The sequence below is a fragment of the Lynx rufus genome, unplaced genomic scaffold (assembly GCF_022079265.1).
Source record: "Lynx rufus isolate CCGP_SWC_20201006 ecotype Redwood Valley unplaced genomic scaffold, mLynRuf1.p SCAF_10, whole genome shotgun sequence".
Lineage (NCBI taxonomy): Eukaryota > Metazoa > Chordata > Mammalia > Carnivora > Felidae > Lynx > Lynx rufus.
In genome coordinates this window covers 76,561,888-76,582,416 of record NW_025814824.1, presented here as the reverse complement: position 1 = coordinate 76,582,416, position 20,529 = coordinate 76,561,888, and the positions used below count along the sequence as shown (strand labels likewise).

General features: G+C 46.1%; 1 protein-coding gene across 3 annotated transcripts in view; it reads left to right on the top strand.

The window, feature by feature from the left end:
- ASTN2 (astrotactin 2) overlaps positions 1 to 20,529 on the top strand; it is an 882,297-nt gene that overhangs the window by 517,330 nt on the left and 344,438 nt on the right. For all 3 annotated transcript variants that reach the window (XM_047068551.1, XM_047068542.1, XM_047068534.1), the window contains one exon: positions 3,976 to 4,126. In XM_047068551.1, coding sequence (XP_046924507.1) covers positions 3,976 to 4,126 — 151 coding nt within the window. The remainder of the gene's footprint in view (positions 1 to 3,975; positions 4,127 to 20,529) is intronic.

The following is a 20,529-nucleotide window of genomic DNA, read 5'->3' as shown; positions in this document are numbered from 1 at the left end:
CAGTGCTGGGAAATATGCAGAGGTTGTATACGTTCTACCCTTCTGGTTCTTCCTCCTCAAAGACACAGAGATTGGACGCAGGTTTCTATGGGCTTTCCTGTTGTGAGAGCTCTGACTTATCCCGAGGGCCCAGAGCAAGTTGGCCCAGCACAACTATGGCATGGGAGGAAGCTCAGGACCTGACATCAGGCACACTTGGGTGCATACCCCGGCCTCTCCACCTCGTGGACAAGGGCTAGTGACGAGACCCCCCAAGACCTAGTCTCTCCAGCTGCGTGGTAGGAGTAAAAATGTGTGTCATAGGACAACAGTGAAAGTCAAAGGAGAGGGCACAGTGAAGGAACCTAGCATGGCCCTCCATGCACAGCAGGTGTTCGGGAAGTTACAGATGATGAAGATGTTAGTGCTGATGGCAATTTCTGGCAAAGCTGTGACTCACCCAGATCTCTCTGTCACCCCAGCCCACCTCCACCTGCAGCGCTAGTCCCTTGATCCTTTGCGCTCGGCTACTGGGGCAGCTTTAAGCTCCCACAGACCCCAAATCCCGGACTCAGCAGCTGGGATGAGGGATTAAGTCTGGAGTTAAGAAAATGTCAGAGTCTGCCTCGAGCTACTTCTCTCACTTGTGCAGGATGATTCTTCATTTCTGTAGCCTGACACAATCACTGCTAGACTCAGTAACAGCCCCAGTGTCAGGTCTTTGTGTTTTAAATAATGTTCTCCTCATGTAACTGATGTTTATGCAGAATCAATCCTTTCAAAAGCTAACAGCCTCCTTATTTGTACAGCCTGAGCTGTCTCCAGGTTCCACTGCAAGGTGACATTTTTTGCTTGTTTTTCTCTTTTCTCCTTTGTTTTTCTTTGTCATTCTCTGACTGCTCTCTGGGTCCCTGTGTGTGTTCTCTTCCATTTACACAGGGTCTTTTTCTTCTTCCATTCTCTTTCTGAGCCTGTCTCCTTCCAGGTCCCAGTGCCCATCTCCTGCACCCCTCCCCGTCCCTTCCCCTCCCCACCCCCTGCTCCATACACAATGTCCCTGTTTTGTTTACCTTAATGTTTTCTCCTTTAAAATCTTGGTGTTTCTTATTCCAGTTTCTCCCTAATCTAGCTCTTCATTTCTGTCTCTGTTTTCACATACTTTCTCTGCCTTCATCTTCCTCTTTTTTAGTCTCTCTATATGACACTCCTCTGGGTGTCTCTGTCTCTCTGTCCGTCCTTCCTTCCTTCCTTCCTTCCTCCCTCCCTCCCTCCCTCTTTCCTGCCTCTCTTTCCTTCCTTCCACCCATCTATCCATCCATCCATCCATCCATCCATCCATCCTGTCCATCCATCCAGTTCTTTCTTTCTAGCAATGTTCTACATGTGTATCTCTTTATGTGGTCTCACACTTTCTCAGCCTGTCTCTCCCTCTGTCTTTATCCCCTCTTTTTACTTCTCACTTCTTCTTCCTCTAAGGTTATTCATATTTTAATAGCCTTAATGTCTTCACAGGATCCTCAGCTCTTTCCATGATTCCCAAATGGCAAGTCTATCAAGAGCCTCAGTTCAGGAGCGGTTCATTCTCTTCCCCCATTCACCTGCCATCCTGACCTCATTCTGTGTAAAGTTGGGAAGTGAGGGATAGTCTGACAGCTCTCCTGCCATCTTCTCTGTTGTCCCTATACTAAAGACTTGATCATGAAAGACTTGGGAGGGGATCCGAGACTTGGGGATGGACAGGGGAGTGTCCTGTTGGAGAGACCTTTGGTGAAACCAATGATAGGTGGAATCTGCATCCAAGCCTTCCAATGTTTTCTTTGTCTTATCTGAAAAACATTTGCTTATCACAGGTTTTTTTGCCAGGCCTTGTGCTGAGGGCCAGAGAGGGATGAGTTACTCTTGAGCCATTTGCTCAAAAAGCTTAAGGTCTCTCTGGGAAACCATAGAGCCAATGATCAAGATCAATGAGATAATAGATTTAAACGATGTACTCAGAGGGAAAAGAAATTAATTTTGGTTGGGGGAAATAGAGAGGGTTTCCCAAAGGAGGTCATAGCAAGCTCTATGGAGGGAAGGCCTCTGTCATGTGTCACTTATGCATCCGCAGTACCTAGAATAGTGCCTGCTATGTAGTAAGCACTCAGTAAGCACATGCAATACATGAATGGATGGATGGGTGGATGGATTTGAAGTGTTTTGAAGGATTCTTAGGATTTTGTCAAGGAGAAAAGTTAGAGATGAGCATCCTAGACCCAAGAGCATGATTAAAGATACAGAGAGGTGAAGGTGCATACTATACTCAGATCCCTTCTTCAGGGCCGATCTGCCCATCCCCCGGACCGTGGCTCATGACCCACACAGCTGTGTTCCTCACTGGTCATTGCCCTCTGCCTTGCGCAAGGATACCAGATGACAGCCTTTGGCCAGTGACTGGCCAACAGGGTGTTGCAGAGGGCTGGTCCCTTGCCTCTAATCAGGAAATCCTTAAAGGACCACCCAGCTCCAGAGCTCCCCTAAGGACAAGGTGAGGCTTTAGATCTACGTACATTAACCACATGGCAGGTCAGACTCTCCCTTGTCCAGTCCTGTCTTGCTTACTTTTCTAAGAGTATGTCAGAGAGATCCTTGGTAAAGCTGCTGTATGCAACTGTTTCAGAGTCTGTTTTCAGAGAACCTAACCTAAAATTATGTGTTTAGGGAATGAGACCTGTGGCTCACCAATAGAGAATATGAGGACAGGGTAAATGGAGCTGGACAGGTAGGCAGAACCAAATGATGAAGGACCTTGAATGCCAAGGAAACTAATTTAGATTTTCTTCTGTAAGTAATGGAGAACTATTATTAATCAATGAGGTTTCTAATTTAGAGCTGGAATTTATCAAGTTCTCTGGCAGTCGGTACGGAAGATGGCACAAAAAGGGATCATAGCGGAGACAGAAAATAAGCTAGGACACCAAAACCTAGAACTCCAGGCCTATGGAGGAAAACAGTGGTAGAAGGATGAAGGATGGTCCATGGGCATCTCCCTTCCTTCACATTTCTGGATTCCTTGAGCCTTACATCATGGGATAATGTGTACTTCTTCACACTGTCCATGGTGTCCCTTTAGTATCTCATGCACCTGTGGGTATCACAGATGCTCCAGTGCTAGGATATCCTTATTTGGGGCTCTTTTGCCAGAAAATAGCATCCAGAAACTTCTGTCTGTGTATATCCTCTAATAAAATTTTGGCAGATCCACAAACTATGGTACCTAGTCCAGTGTTTTCCCTTGGAAACCTCATTTGGGAGGAATGATGCATTTTCCTAGAATCCCGTGACCTTTCCAACAGCTGTCCTATGGTGTCACTTTTATGCGATAGCATGAAGAGCACAGTTCTGGGGTTCTAGAGTCAAACAGTCCTGTGTTTGTGCCTTGGCCCTGGTATTTATTGGCTGGTAATTTGGGGTAAGTCCGATACCTTGTATAATTTCAATTTATATCAAAAGTAGGAATATTAGGAAGACACCCGTTTTGCAGAGTTGCTATGGGGAGGTCTGGAATCTGTAGAAACATATGTAATGTAAGTTAAGAGTTGTATAGTGGGAGGAGCTTGATCTTTGGACTCAGCTGGAACTTGGCACAAACTTCAATTCTGCCACGTTACAAGCTGGGCGGACTTCAGCAGGACATTCAACTTTCTGAGCCCTAGTCCGCTTATTCGTAAGATGGAAATCTCATGCCTGCCTTCCCAAATTATGAGGATTGATGGAATAAAGAATGCAGCGTCCCAAATATATTCCCCTTGATCGCAAGTAGACAAACATTGTGTCATATGATGGCATACCTGTTAATTTTTTTTTCTTATTAGTTTTTTCTCAAATATGGATTGGTATCATTTTCTTGGTTACAAATATCGTGAATGACGATCTTAAATGTGATGAATGCATATTTAATTTTTTTTAATCTAATGATACACGTGTCTCTGGGGTTTAACCATCCCCTTTGTCTCCAAGGGAGGAAGCGATGCTGTCCACATACTTCGAAACTATCAACGACCTGCTGTCCTCCTTTGGGCCGGTTCGTGACTGCTCTCGGAACAATGGGGGCTGTACTCGAAACTTCAAGTGTGTGTCTGACCGCCAGGTGGACTCCTCAGGATGTGTGGTAAGTGCCCTTGGCCCATGAACATGGTTCTGGCCCAGGTGCTAAGACTGCTCTCTGGAGGCCCCTCCCTGTGGGGGGGGGGTGGCTTGTGAAGGAGAATCACACTACTCATAGCTCCTACCTCTATGTCCTCTTTGGCACATCAGGCTTCCTTGGTTTCCTCATCTGTAAAATGGGTAATTAAACCTACCTTGTGGAAGTGTTGGAAGAATGAAACAGCAGCACTTTAGGGCCCAATATGCAATACGTCCTTAAGAGCTCCTGGCCTCAGGTAGGTTACTGTCCATTTGGGAGTGAGATAGGGCATGTCTTATCTCTGTGAACACAATGGGTCCATGTGAATGAGATGTCTAGAAGAAAATGTGTCAGCTGAGATTTTAAAGTTGGTAGAAAGTGGGGAAGTTAGTGGTGAACTGGCTTCAAAAGATGAGTCACCTTCCATTAGGAAAAGAGTGGGCAGGGTGCCTGGGTGGCTCAGTTGGTTAAGCATCTGAATCTGGTTTCAGTTCAGGTTATGATCTCATGGTTCATGGGTTCAAACCCCACGTGCAGCCCTGGGCTGACAGTGAGAAGCCTGCTTGGGATTCTCTCTCTCTCTCTCTCTCTCTCTCTCTCTCTGCCCCTCCCAAGCTCTCTCTTTCTTTCTCTCTCTCTCTCAAAATAAATAAATAAATTTAACAAAGAAAAGAGTGGGGATGGCCAAAGCAAGGGCATGAAGAAGGATGGCAGACTTGGTTGCATAGAAGTCTAGTATCTGGCATGGGAGAAGGACACAGAAAAAGGTATGTGAGGATCTTTGTTGCCTACAGAAGAGGCTCCCAGATTGGCTGGTTTGTTTCATAGGAATGACCTAGGGGGGTTGTTTAAAATGCAGGTTCCAGGAGCACCTGGTGGCTCAGTCAGTTAAACCTCCGACTCTTGGTTTCGGCTCAGGTCATGATCACACAGTTTGTGAGATCGAGCCCCACATCGAGCATGGGATTCTCTCTCCCCTCTCTCTCTACCCCACCTCCCCGCTCAAAATAAATGTTTTAAAAATTAATTTAAAAAATCCTTAAAATGCAGGTTTCAGGGTCCCACACCAGTAATTTTGATTCGATAGAGGGGTTAGGGCCCAGGAGTGTAAAATTGTAACAATTTAATGAGTGTTGTATGTATGGGGAGGCAGTGGTGTCACAGAAGCCCATTTGAGAAACGTCACCCTACAAGCTGAGCTTCTTCACCTGGCATTCGGTGCTTTCTTGATTTGGCCCTTTCCAACCTCTCCAACCTTTTGCTTCATTTTACACTAAGGCCGGTGGAATGAATTCGATGTAATTGTCTGAACATACTTGCCTATTTAATGACTCCGAGCCTTTGCTCCTGCCATCCTTTTGCCTAAGGTCCTTCCCCCAACCATCCAGCCAGTATAGCAAACAAGTAGATCTCTTTCCAGATTTGTCTTCTTTTCCTTCCCCACCTTGGCAAAGTGACCACTCTGTTCTAAGGATCATCACTATTGTCATGCACCTGTTACATCTGCTATATCCTCTGTAATCATTTATAGCACAAACTGCCTTTTTTCAAGGTTATCCTGCCCAGTGAACTGAGAGAGAACCCAGGAATCTGTCGATTCAACTTAACACCCCAACTGTCTGTGTAAATAAGGATGAAAAAAAGAAGGGATGGAGGGAGGAACGGGGCCAGGGATGTGAATTCCTGCTTTGGACTAGAGACCACAGGAAATAGAATACACATTCCACTCTTAATGTTCCTGCACCACAGCTAGGGAAATAGACAGTGACTTGGAGCCCAATACAAAGAAGAAGCTTCTAGAGATTGAGACAATGCAATTAAACTACATTTTAGACTCAAAGATCAGCAGATCTTCAGAAGTGGATGGGCAATTAGAGATTTTTTTATTATAATTCTTGGGATTATAAGTGATAGAAACTCAGAACTAGTTTAGGCAAAAAGAGTAGATGTATTGGATCTAACAGAAGTCTAGGCACAGTAGGATTAAGGGGTTTAAACAATGTCATGGGATCTGTCTTCTCTTCACTCTACTTTCCTCTGAACCATGTCATTCACTGGACAGCGTCCCCATTCAGTAAGTCCTGTAGGACAATAACATCTCTTCCCTAGTTCCTCCAGCTCTAGTCACAGGATCTCATCTCATTGGGCCACGTTCATCCTCATGCCCATCACTGTACCAATTGCTGTGGTCAAGGGGAAACACTGGGCTTATCCCAGACCCAGTCATACCCGAGACTTTGGCCAAGTGCCAGCTGTACCTACAGTACATGGTAGTGAGTTGGGGGAAGGGCACAGACTCTCAAGGAAAAGTAGGGTACAGGCAACAGAAAGGGGGGGTGGTGACAGCGGCTGTCTACTTCAGAGTATTGCAAACCAACCCTCCATTTTGCGTATTAGAAAACTGAGGCCCTCTGAGAGAGAGGAGGAATTGCCCTAGTCTTAAAGCCAGTCAGTGGGCATGCAAATCAAAAGGATGTCCCAGATTGTCTGTGTTGTCTCCACAACAGAAAGCTGATATTTCTGAAAGGCATGAGTTGCCTGCCTCTATTTCCTTCTTTCATCAGTTCCGTTTCCCGAACTAATTAAACTCCCTCTCCTTGAAGATAGATGTCCCAGAAGAACGAAACGTCAGAATGCAGAGGGATGCACACATGTGTGTGTGTCTAGGTAAGAGTTGTCTCTTTTCCCTCTCTCATCAGCGTGAACTGGAAAAATAAAAAGAGAGAGAGAAAGAACATTCGTTCCCTGGAGGTTAAGAGAAAATTCAACAGTTTGATGAGGTTGTCAAAGACCTTCCTCTCTAGATTAAGGATCTAATGTTAAAGCTGCAACTCCAGGGCTCAATGGAGGTAAGGCACGCTCTTCTCTGTGCCTTCAGAATACATGGGGAGACACCCACTTCTACACTGAACTTGAAAATCTCCCTCATTTCTTTTTGGCATTTCTGCATAGAGAAACTGTTTCTTACAGCTCCTCTTCTAAGAAACTCAATTTGGTAAAAAAAAAAAAAAAAAAAAAAAAAGTAGTAATAATACCTTATATTTTTAGAGCACTTTAGAGTTCCCCAGACATGTCTGCCTCCAATAACTCATCTTCACAACAAACCTGAGCAGCGGGTTCCCCGCCCATGCGGGAAGCAGAGTGACTTCCCAAGGTATCACCACAAGGTGGCCAGGTAGAGGCCCAAGAATGTGTTTTAAGTATTATTCTTCATGTCACAACCATTTTGGCTTGCTTTTCTGTGATTCTGAGTGGAGATAGTAGCAGAGAAGCTTGGAAGGAAGACTGGGCTAAGCAAATTGGGCTTAAGCCCTGGCTTGGTCATCCGTGAACTTTAGAATCTACGTTCACCTCATTAGCCTCAGTTCCTTCATCTTTCAGAAGGAAGCAGTAGCTCTTGAACTTGTAGGTTGTCTGACAAAGAGTATAACCGGAGATGATTAGGGATTCACAAAATGTCATTTATGTGCAAGATGATGAGACCAGGATCGCTGATGTTTTTATGCAGTGGATATGATATTTGGGGCCACGAAAGCTCAGGAGCACAGCCTGTTTAATTTTCTATAATGTTTCTGTAACCGAATTTCATTTCTGTTCTGCTCCATCCATTGGTGGTGGAAACCTAATTCTAGTTTAATTCAGGTGCTCTGCCTCCCGCCTCTTCCTGAGTGTATAAGTTCAAAGGGGGCTGATGTCCATCCATGCATGGGGCTGAGGGGTGGTTCTATACTCGACAACTACCTGACGGTAATAGCGCCTGCTGTCTTGTCTGGCCCTTGTCCATCACTGGTATTGTGCCAGCACCGCCCTGTTCCCATGTGATTTATAGGCATGTGGCTTGTCCTGGCATCTTCTGCCTTGCTGTCTCCATCCCCACCACAAGGTCCTTTGAGGCCAGCTGGCTTTGTGCATCAGATAGCTTTACCACCCTGCTGAGGGCATGAGGACAGCAACTCCTCTTGACCACATTGGGGGCATGAGTGTCGAGAGGAACCAGCTGAAGACCTCTTGACTTAGGCCGACCATGAAGGCACTTGTCGTTGGCTGCTGTCATGCCAAGGAAGAGCACTTGACTGTGCTGCCATCCCCCCAGGTGCTATCTGGCAAGTGAGGCAGGAACACTCTTTGCTTTCCAGTCCCTCAAATTCACCTGATCTTCTATAGCTCGTCATCCTCTTTAGCACCTCGCGGGCAAGCCTGGTGCATATGAAGTGCAGGATCTCTTTGAAGGACATTCTCTACCATTTTCAAGACCATCTTGTTTCATTTCCAACATTCCTGTCTTCCCATGCTCAAGTGATCCTTACTTCTTTGGGGTGGGGGGCAGGTGGAGGGTGGAGAAGCCAGTGCTCTAACATATCACAGATTTCCCATTACTGTCATTATTATCATCTTATTTTACCTTCTATCTAGACCTCAACTTCTGAACCCCCAAATGAAAAAAAAAGTGGCTTCGTTTGGCTTCGTTTTCTGGTTCTTCTATGGTAATTCCCCGGGGATACTGTGGTCCTCAAGTATACAGTTGTCCAGATTGGGAAGGGTCACTTGGTATATGGTGGGCAGCATTATAGCCTCCACAAGGAAATTTACATCCTAATGTCTGGAGCCTGTGAATATTTTACCTTTCATAACTAAAGTGGAGATTAAATTCACATACGGAATTAAGGTTGCTAATAAGCTGACTTTTAAAGAAGGAGATGGTCCTGAATTATCAGTGCGAGCCCAGTGTAATCACAGTGTCCTTCAATGTGGAAGGCGGGAGCCAGCACAGAAGTTCAGAGCGATGTAACATTGCCACCTTTGAAGATGGAGGAAAGGAGTTACAACCCCAGGAGAAGTCTCTAACAACTGGGAAAGGCAAGGAAATGGATTCACCCCTACAGCCCCCAGAAAGTCGTGCCACCCTGCCAATACCGTGATTTGAGCCAACTGAGAACTTTGTTGGCCTTCCAGCCTGTGGAACTGCAAGATAGTACATTTGTGTTGTTTTAAACCAGCAGGTTGGTGGTAATTTGTTGCAGCGGCGAGAAGAAACTAATGCAGGGTGAATAAAAATATTGTCGGTGAGAATATGGAGGGTGATCCAGGAGATGCCATGCAAAGAATCATCTTGTTATTTCGATTTTCAATTATTTCCGGGGAGACCCTCGCAGCTTGATCAGAGATGGAGGAAGTAACAGTGAATGAAGCATCAGAGAAGGGAGGGAGGCTTGCGTTCCCCTTCGGTGTGCTGAAGGGTAAAACGTTGTTATCCATTAGAAATCGTATAAATCTGACACACGTAATGATGTCGGCAAGGCCCAGTTTGAAAAGTAAGCTGTGGTTCCATTTATTCTGTGTGGCAGTACAAACATGGTGAAATTTTAATCACGATAGAGGACAAAACCAAAGAAAACCATGGGTACTTTATCATAATATTGTGTGGAGGACACTCTGGCCATCCTTGTATGGCTGCTGCCCCTGAAGCATTTTGCTCAGGCTCCTCCTTGGTGTTGCCCAGGTTCTCCCAGCGGGGGAAGCATCCTCTTGACGGCTTCAACCTCAGACAAATCTGGGGATCGAAATCTGTTCTCTCAGCCCCTTTTGAAATGGCAATTCACAGCTTACCTCCATTTTCCCAATGTTTTTCTCACGTTTTGTCTGTCAGGAACATGGGAAGGGTTCAGCTGGGTTATTTGTCTCTGATGTGTGACAGGGGGGCCATCTAGAGTTGGAGGATTTCTTCCATGAGGGTCCCTTCACTTACTTAGAAGGTGCCGGAATAGCAGACAGTCAAGCCTGGCCATGCTGGACCTCATCTGTGCCCTGGGGCTGTCAACTAGAGTGCCTGCCCATCGCCTTTCCATCGGGCAGGGCTCGTCAGGCCACAGAGGCTCGGTCTGCAGAGGGAGCATCCCAGGATCAGGTGTTCCAAGAGCAGAGACAGAAGCTTCAAGGCTTCTTAGCACCCAGCCTCAGAAGTCCCAGAACATCATTTCTACCCCATTCTGTTTGTCAGGCAGGTCATTAAGGTCAATGTAGATTCATAGAGAGGGAATTGGACTTCACCTGTCGATGGGGAGAGCAGCAGAGAATGGGTGGCTCTCTTTAATCTACCTTCTTCCTGTAGCATGGACGCATGGACCAGGCTCCGAGAGTAGGAAGGCACCCTAGAGATCTAACGAGGCCAGTACCCATTATATAGAAAGAAAAGCAAAAGCCTAGAAAGATGCAGAAATAGCTCAAGTTCATGTAGGAAAACAGTGACAGAATCGAGATGTGATCCCAAGACTCCTTCCTCCCAGGTGAACCTGCCTAGGCAGTGGCCTTATGATCACCTTTGCCACTGCAACAGTCCAAAGATTTATTCAGCAATAGTCCTGCATCCAGCACACTGAATGGAGCAGGGGAGACAAGAAAAAGAGCCCCACCTTGTTTTCTAAGGTAGCTCAGAAGGCGAGATGGGCTTCAACAGGACTGCAGTGTGGTCTTGAATAAATCACTTCATCTCTGCATGAGAGTATCTCACAAGGTGGATGTGAGTGCAGAGAGAAGGGGGCTGGGGTAGGAGAGAGGGACGCTCACTAATACTGCGTGCCAACTCACGTATGTCCATGGCAGTTAATGCTTGTAACTCTCCCTCTAGATGGACACTGTTAGGTCCATTTTAAGAAAGACAAAGCCTAGGGGAGCCTGGGTGGCTCAGTTGATTAAGTGTCTGACTTCGGCTCAGGTCATGATCTCACCATCCATGAGTTCGAGTCCCCTGTTGGGCTCTGTGCTGACAGCTCAGAGCCTGGAGCCTGCTTCAGATTCTGTCTGTCTGTCTGTCTGTCTGTCTCTCTCTGTGCCCCACCACTCATACTCTGTGTCTCTTTCTCTCAAAAATAAATAAACATTAATTTTTTTAAATAAGAAAAAGACTAGGAATGTAAGAGCAATAGTCCACACAGTGACCTGTGTGCAGACATGATTTTGAGTGCTCAGCTTATGATCTAGGTTGTATAATTATCTCTACTTGACCCATGAGAAAAATGGAACTGCCTGGTAGAAAATGAGGGTATGTGTAGAAGCATCAAAAGAGAAGGGTGGAGAGGAGAGGAGGGTGGGCACCGGACAGTCCAGGGCCTTCGTGGAAAGTTAGGACTGAGGAAGGAATGGGGATTTGCATGCTGGCTCCATCCTGCAGAGTGTTGGTATCTTTTAGGAGGTGTGTCTAGCATCAGTCCCCAGCCCTCCCTTTGAATTCCATATGGATCCCACTCCGCCCCACCCCCTAGAAACCACCCACCCATAATCTTCTCTCTTGTGTGTGTGTGTGTGTTTCCATTTTGACCTAAAAAGCCATCTGGCCTCCCAGCTATTAGGAAGGACCACAGCACCCCTGATTGCCATGAGATGCTGAAAGAGAGAGCCTGCTTCTCTCCATCCCTCATCCTTTCCGAAGGGCAGGGAAGGCACCTCGGAGAATCAGCTGGGTGAGAAATCACTTTGGAACACAGCCCAGGCACTGCTGACCGGGGGAAGCCCAAGCCTGTGGGCCTGGCATTCTGCCCGCCTGGACGGGCGATGCGGGGCTGAGCCACGGTAGGGCCTGGCCCCTGAGACGTAGTTTCTCCTCCCCAGAAGTGGACTCTTGAGGTTTAGTCCATCCCAGCAGACCGGTGACAGGGGGTATGTTGGATTCATACTACAACCCAGCTGGCTTTTGCCATAGTCCAATAGGAGGAATGATGCTTTGCCACCTTTTTCTTCTTAGAAATCTTACAAATATGCAGAGTCAGAGAGTAACACATCTTTGTAAAAACTCAGAGACTCTTGGGCAGGGAAATAGTTGTTTTCAAGGGTGGAGTATCTCCTATATCTTGTCCTCATCACAGCACCCTCTGATCAACCAGGTCCATACATGGAGAATTCTCTATATGCCCCTTCATCAGTAATACTAGTACTGATCGTATTATTGAAAGCATGACTTGGTTGATGCTATTGACAAACGAATTAGTGCTATCAATAATTACTGATAGAGATACATAGAGTTTGAGTGCTGATCACGTGCCAGGCCCTGGGACGAATGCTTGAAATGGGTCATCACATTGGATCCTTGCATCAACCTTAGGAGGTGAGCACTATTGTTACTCCTACTTTGTCCGTGAGGAAATGGATTTAGGAAGCACGAGAAACTTGCCCAAGTCTAAGCAGCCAGAAAAAGGCAGAGCAGAAATTCAAACCCAGGTATATCTAACTCCAAATCCCATTCTCTTAACTCCTCAGATGGCAACTTCCACAGGCTAAGGATCATTCCCCAGGGATAAAGCAGATGTCCCCCAATGTCAGGGAGTGAAAGGAAGGGGACACTTCCTTCTCCCCCTTCTCTTTCAGTGTCTAAAATGTCTTCTTCTCCCTCTGCATCCAGGAGATCTGCAGGAAGATAAAAGAGAATAAGTATCGGAGAAAGGGGTAGGAGAGTAGAAAAGAACGAGATTAGAACTTGCCTATCGACTCTGAGCCTGTCCGTAAGGATCAAACTTTGGGGAGTGAAAAGGAAGGGAGCTGCCCCTCATTTGGGAGCTGTGCCTGTCCATCCTTTCTTTGTGAACTCCCAGCATAGTCCTCCTCCCTTCTGGGGTGGGTGTGGCGGCGGTGGGTGGGAGTCCGATATAGGGTTTTCAGGATTATAATGTGTGGCTTTCTCATAAAGCCTCAGTACCCTTTTATGATATTAAATATTTTATTCTTCCCATGACATTTGAAGCCTTCTCTAGTTTTTTCCCCTCATTTTATTTCTTTGGGACCCAGATTTGCTGGGTCTGATGGTATTTCTGGTAAGCTGGTTTTATTGTGTGGAAGTCATTAGCTGTTAAAGTCAGGGAGCAGCCCTCGCCCTTCCAAAGCGATGGGTTTTACCCTTTGATTCCTGGAAGAATGGCGTGGGGGAAAGGAGCCCCAGAGGTGGGGGCAGGGAACGGGCGCTGCCTGGTTCTGCCACCTATTGGCTGCCGGAGGAGTGGAACAAATCCCTTCGGGGAAGGCGGCCACCTTCCGTGTGGACTGCGTGTGGGAAGGGAGAGGGAGCTTCAGACCGACCTGGGGAGGGGCCACGGATTGCTGAGTTTCCTTTCAGTTCCTGAAATCTATGACCTCATGATACATGTTCTCAGAGGGAAGATTTCTAACATCGGAAGGGCCCAAGGCGGGGGGGGGGGGGGCGGGGAAGGGCAACACTAGGTGGAGGGTGAGGCTTAACTCCTGGTTTGGTGGGAAAGCAAACATACAGGAGGAAAAAATTCTCCATCCCTTTGCTTCCCTTTTGTAAGCATCTCAGGAGAGACGTTGGCATTTTAATTGTATGTTTCATGCACCTGCTTCACAAAGCTTTTCGCCTTTGGAAAGGTGCCCTTATGAGAGAATATATTTACTCCCACCATCACCCCTACCTTCAAGGGGTCAGCATAGCGCTTAAGAGCAGTTTCTGGCATCAGAGAAACCTGGGCCCCAAATCTGCTCTGTCGCTCACTAGCTGGGTGACCTTGGGACAAAGTATTTAAGGCCTCTGAGTCTCAGGTTCCTGTTGAGTAAAATGGGGCTAATAATATCCAGCAAAGCTGCCATCGGCACTAACTGAGATAATGCACACACAATGGGCCAGCACCCGGCCCTAAGTAGACACAAAGTATGGTTGCTGCTGCTATTATCTGATATTTCTTGCGCAGATGATAGGGATGATGAGAGCTGAAATTGTCTGGGGGATTGCTATGTCCCAAAGCGTCTGACATGGGTGTCACCATTGCCCCTTTCTTACAGATGGGAGAACTTATGTACCTCACTCAGGGTCACACAGCTTCTAAGTTCTAGAGCAGGGAGTTTAAGTCAAGCAGTCCAATGGTAGAACCCTCGTCCTCAGTCAGGGCAAAGTCTTCATAAACATCATTTGTCCTTTTGCCTAATACTCCACAGAGGGGACTACTCAATCCCTTACTTTACCTGATTGGTGGGCATTTTGAATGTTTTCAATTTTAATCTGTATTTTTTAATTTTTAATTTTTTAAATTTATTTTTGAGAGAGAGAGAGCAAGAGAGTGCAAGCAGGGGAGAGGGACAGAGAGAGAGGGAGACAGAATCTGAAGCAGGCTCCAGGCTTTGAGCTGTCAGCACAGAGCCCGACGCAGGGCTCGAACCCACAGACCGCGAGATCATGACCTGAGCCAAAGTTGGACGATTAACTGACTGAGCCACCCAGGCGTCCCTTCAGTTTTAATCTATTGTCAACAGTGTTGCCCTGATCATCTTTGGGCCGAAGGATTCTTTGTGTTCTGAGTTATTTCTTTAGAATAAATTCTCAATAGTCTGTAAGACCAGTTTTCAAATTCCATGATTTGGGTGAAGGTGTGGGATGGATTAAAAATAAAAAGGAGCAACACCACCTCTGACTTTCTGGACTCCACCTGTTTCAGGGGGGCTGGTTTTCTTTCATGATGCAGTCCAAGGGCAGGTTAGGGTGTTGGACCCAAAGTATCCCCTTGACGAGGGGAGTGATCAAGCAAAAATGGTATGTTAGAGAGTAGAGCCCGGTGATGTGTGCAAGATGCATGTGGGAGGGGGCGCAAATGCAGAGGACCGGGCAGGTAGGAGGATGTTGTCGCGGGGCTGTTGTCTCCTTGAAGACTGGAGCGGGTCAGAGACCGTGACCACAGAGTTCCCAGTGGTCATGCTGAGCACCTGTGACAGACTCCATGGCCATTGGAACGCTGATAGTTAGACACCTTTTTCTTAGCTCTGAAATGAAAACCCGGAATCATTGTGTTCGTCTTAACTATGGTAATAGACTCGTGGCATCTATAAAGTGTCTTCCCCATCCGATCTGCAGTCTTCTTTTTTTCTTGCTTGTTGTTTAAGTAGCTCGTGCTCATTGTAAAAGAAAATAAATCAAACTTTATTATTTTTATGTATTTTTAAATGTTTATTTTTGAGAGAGAGAGTGAGTGTGCACGTGTGTGTGTGAGCAAGGGACGGCACAAAGAGGGAGAGAGAGTATCTCAAACGCTGAACCCAGTGTGGGGCTGGAACTCCTGAACCATGAGATCATGACCTGAGCTGAAATCAAGAGTCGGATGCTTAACCGACTGAGTCACCCAGGAGCCCCTAAAATAAGACCAATTTAAACCCCTGCTGAAATGTAGAAAGAAAAAAACACAAACCAGTGTCCTTATTTTCTTTCACTTGGGTCTCTATATATCTTCCTATAAATTTTCCCCAATGCATATGCAAATCTAAATAAGAATTTATATATGTAAGTTTAAAAATAGAAGCATGAAAAGCATACAGTAGTTGTGTTTCTTTGAGGTAACTTTCTGTGTCAGAACCACATGTCTTTATACAAACTTTTCCTTTTTTTTTTTTTTTTTTTAAGACAACTGGCTTCTTAACTTGATTTTAACCAAAGACAAAGATGAACAAATTGAGGCCAAAAAGCATAGGAACTACACTTGGCTTGAACTCAAGTGTCCTAAACTCCAGGCTAGGATTCTCTCTCCCACACAGTGTAGTGTCCTTTTCTTTTTATCACACATCTTGGGGCAAATGGATCAGAAATTATATCATCATCATCATTATTACAAATTTGAAAATTTAGCCTTTTCCCTGCATTCCCCAGCTTCTCCCTGAGTCCTGCCTTGTACATCTTCTCTGCTAGCCCAGATATTCTTGGAGACTAGAGAAGTTATCCCAGGGACAGCAGAGAAGCACAAGACCACCAGCCTCGACCTTGAAACCTTTTAGCCTTGGGGTAGCAAAGAGTGAGGTTTCATAAACCCCTCACTCACTAGCCTTTCTTCTCGCTGAGAAGATAGCACCTGAGTAGCACCATAGACATTCCTAGGGCAGTGGGCTGGCTCATCAGAATTCTTCCAGTGCAAAGAGCAGACTTGGCTATGATACAGAGTTGGGTTTATGTGCCGTCTAATCACCGGGAAGCTGTGTGACTGTGGGCAAATTGTTGAATGCCTCTGAGCCTCTGTTGCATTGTCCATAAACTGAGAATGATCCCTGCACCTTATGAGGTTGGCCCAGCCCAGTGTGAGTAGCCAGGCATGAGAAGGACCCTGTTCTGTAACCTCCCTTTCCAGGATCAGTTCCTATTGGGTAGGGAGGAGTTTGGTGAGCTAGGAAACAAGGCCCCATGTATGCTTGCTCTTTGACATGACCCAGAAGTTCTCCAGTTCTCAATGCGCAGTGACTCTGTCCTACAATCCAACTAAACTTGGACACTGTGCACCTGGAGATAGCATCAGATCCCATAAGTTACAGAGTCACATCTATAAGACTGCCCCCCAATTCCAGAGACCAGTCACAGGTCCAGCTTGTAAGCCTGTCCTTCTGATTGACCAGGTATAGATGGTAGGTTCTCATGACCCCCTCTTTGGATTTGATTAATTTGCTTGAGTGACTCACAAAACTAGAGAAACACTGACTTCTGTTTACCAGTTTATTGTAAAGGATATTATAAAGGATACAGATGAACAACCAGGTGAAGAGGTACATAGGGCAAGGTGCAGGGAAAGAAGCATGGAACTTGCATGCCCTTCTTCACCTCCATGTGTGTACTATCTCAGAAGCTCTCCAAACGCCATCCTTTTGGGTTTTTACGGAGGCCTCATTACATAGGCATAATTGCTTAAATTGTCGGCTACTGGCAACTGATGTAACTTCCAGCCCCTTCTTCCTCTTACGGGATCCTGAAGGTCCCAGCCTTCTAATCACCTGGTTGGTTCCCCCTGGCAACCAGCAGACCCCAACATTAGGTTCTTTCCAAAAATCACCTCATTAACATAAGTTCAGATGTGATTGAAAGGAGCTTGTTATAAACACTAAGAAACCTTGTTTGCTCTCATCACTTAAGGAAATTCCAAGGGTTTTGAGAACTCTGTCTAGAAATGAGGATGAAGATAAAAATATACATATTTCTTATTATAAATCACATTATCATGCACGGGATCTTTTTCTGGCTTTCATTGATCTTCAAGAATTTTTCTTGCCGTCATTGTAAGGAAAAGTGATCTTAGAAGCCCACTGTCATGGGGATGGTACAGACCTAGGTAATAAAATGACCCTATTCCTCAACATGGTTCTACTTGTGCGTTCTTAGCTGAGCCTCTCATGCTTTTTACAGATTCTGAGATTTGAGCTTAATTTTGTCTGGGGCTCCTTCTTTCCCCCCAACAGTCCACAAGTTGAAGCTGTGCTTGGGTCTGGAGAGGGAAGACTGAAGATCAGCCTGTATGATAGTCAATGGCACCTGTGCTCCTCCCCCCACTCCCCCAGGAGAGCTGTTCTTGCACACACAGTAAACCTTAGGAAGAAGACGGAGGCCTCCATATGGTGGGATTCTAGGCAGCAGCACTGTAACCAACCTCCACGATTTTGTTGTCGCCTTGTTTAGATAATGAGGCATTTCAGCTATAAACTTGCTTTCCCTTTTTCAATTATAAAGGCATTATATATACATGTAAGGATATTTAGAATACAGAGAAAGAAGAAGGAGGAAAAGTATCACCCACAGTCATGTCATCTCCAATAATCACCACTAACAATTTGGTATTTTTGTATTTTCTTTCTATTAGAGTGTGTGTGTGTGTGTGTGTGTGTGTGTGTGTGTGTATACACACACACATATATATGTGTATATGTATATATATATATATATATATATATACATATATATATATATACACACACACACACCCACACACATATATACATACATATATATATATATATAGAGAGAGAGAGAGAGAGAGGGGGGGGGGGAGAGAAATGTGTCAAATATCACATGCAGTTTCATCGATAGTAATTAAATTATGCAAGGCTCCCGGATGGCTCAGTCCATTGAGCATCTGACTCTTGATTTCTGCTCAGGTCATGATCCCAAGGGCATGGAATTGAGCCCTACGTTGGGCTCCACACTGAAAGTAAAACCTGCTTAAGATTTTCTCTCTCTTTCTGCCCCTCCCCTGCTCTCTTTTTCTTTCTCCTCCTTCTGTCCCTCCCCCCTCTCTCTCATAAGTAAGTAAATAAATAAATGTAGTAATTATGTGATACCTATCTACTCACCACCCAGGTCAAAACTTCGACTACAGCCTGCATTCCAGAAGCCCCTTCTTAACACACTTGCTGGGACTCCATTTCCCGTTTTAGCCCTTTCTCCCCCTCTATAAGTAGCCACAGCCCTGACTTTTATGATAATCAAGCCCCTTATCTTTTCCATGTAGTTTCCCCATTTATATGTACCTAGAACCACAATTTTATTTTATTTTTGCTTTTCGGTGATGAATTCTCTGGCCTTCAGCACATTTCACTAAGCTAGGTAAAACTAATCTTCTCTTTCAGTTGAAGCAAAAAGTGGTTATCAGCTGGTCCACAGTTTCATTCAAATTTTAGCTGCATTCAGGATGCATCACCTAAGTCCCTCCTGGGGTGGGGTCCTCTGCTAGGCTCCAAAGTCACAGGGGTGAGTTGTGTCCTGGCTAACAAAGAGCTCAGTCGACTTACCTAGCCAGAAATTGATATTTCAGATCCCACCACGCAAAATCACATGTGGATGCCTCTTTTTAGCACATATGCAGGGTAAACTTTCTCCTTTCTGAAAGATTCCCTCTGGTGTAGACTCGGGCCTGGGCCTGCTTCTTCCTGTCCTTTGAGTTTTTGGCACCCACAGGAGCATAAATCCCCCCCCTCCCCCCGCAGCTGGTCCAAACCATGCAGGCTTCTTCTAAGGCATATCTTTAAATGTTACATCCTGAGTTCATCCCGGGTGAGAGGAGAACCTTTTAGGCAAGGGGTGGGGGTAGAGAGAGAAAGGGAACCAATGTCTTTTGAGCTTTTAAGTGTAACTGTGGATCTTGGAATCCACACAGCACACCAGCCAAATGGCATCGCCATCCGCATTCTGCGAGTGTAGAAGCCAACCCAGGAAGGGGAGTAGCGTGCGTGCAGTGCCACTCATGTTGGGTTTGGCGGCCTTGGGATCAGATCCCAAATCCGAAGGGCTCCCGTCACCTTGATGGATCGCTGATCTGGGGTCACGTTGGGATTGGAGGCCTTGGGATTGGAACCCAAATCTGAAGGGCTCTAGAACTTTGAGGGAGCACTGGTCTGGGGTCAGGCTTCCTGCTGCACAGATCCCTGTTGTACTCGTTAATGACACTGAGTAATGATGTATTAATGTTCTTATATGCACAGCAGCACCTCCACGTGGGATTGCCTGGAGAGTTAGGTGGGTGGTGTGCACGTAGCCCTGGGTCTGGATGATATAGTACTCAGCACATAGCAGCTAGGGGCAGAGTCAGATAGGCTGCTGGGGAGGGCTTGAAACTAAAGACTTGAAGCACCTGCCGTGAGGCTGGCTAGCTAGAGCTTGCTGTAGGTGGCAGGGGTAGGAGACGGTCACTGCTGGTCCTTAATTCTTGGCTTGAGTTTCCTCTCACCCCCCACCCCCACCATTCCCAAAACACGGGACTCTGAACCTCAGGGTCTAACATCTATGGCATCTGTCTCCATTCAGGGGTAGATTTTTTTTTTGTCTTCGTTCTCTTAAATTGCTCTCTGCAACAACAAAAAAATAAAATATGCAAACCGCCCAAAATTACACTCAACATACGCTGAATAAATATATACCCACAGAAGCATATGTTCAATGGCTGCTGCTCCATGCTTTTCAAAGCCAACTAGCTTATAAAATCATTTCTCACGCAGAGTCCGGGTGATCGATGAGAAGGTGCGGTGTGAGGACACAGCCGCAAGCTGCGAATAGAGTTTTTAGTTACAAAGGATGGGGAAGGGAATGAGCCAGCAAAAGCTAGCAGCCATCGAAAAGACCATGTCTTCAGCCTGTCCTGACAGAAGCCTGGCCCCTGGATCTCTAGCTCACTAGTAGGCATAGTAGTGGGGGAGAAGGAGTTCTTTGGGATCAGGGTCTGCGGGGTTCAAATCCTGGCTCTGCCACTTACTATATACTGACATAGGTTGCTTTAAACCATGTTGAGTCTTAGTCTCCCAATATCAAAAAATGAGTAAACTAATAGGTCCTACCTTACGTGGTTGTTATGGGAGGAGGCCTAGCCCAAGGCTTAAGGAAACAGACCCTGGGGCCTCCTTTCCTGGGTCTGCCACTTACTGGCTGTGTGACCTTGGGCGTGCTCATGAACCTCGCTGCGTCTCAGATTCCCCATCTGGTAAGTGAGCTTGGTAATAGCATCCACCACCTAGGGCTGCTTTGAGGAGGGGCCGAGTCAGTGTGCGTTCAGCGCTTAGTGTGGGACCTGGCTCGGCAGTCCATGCTCAGATGATGTCGGAAAGCCATTTTTGCCAGTGCTGCCCTGCACATCAGTCTGTAGCATGCAGACGTTGTCAAAATT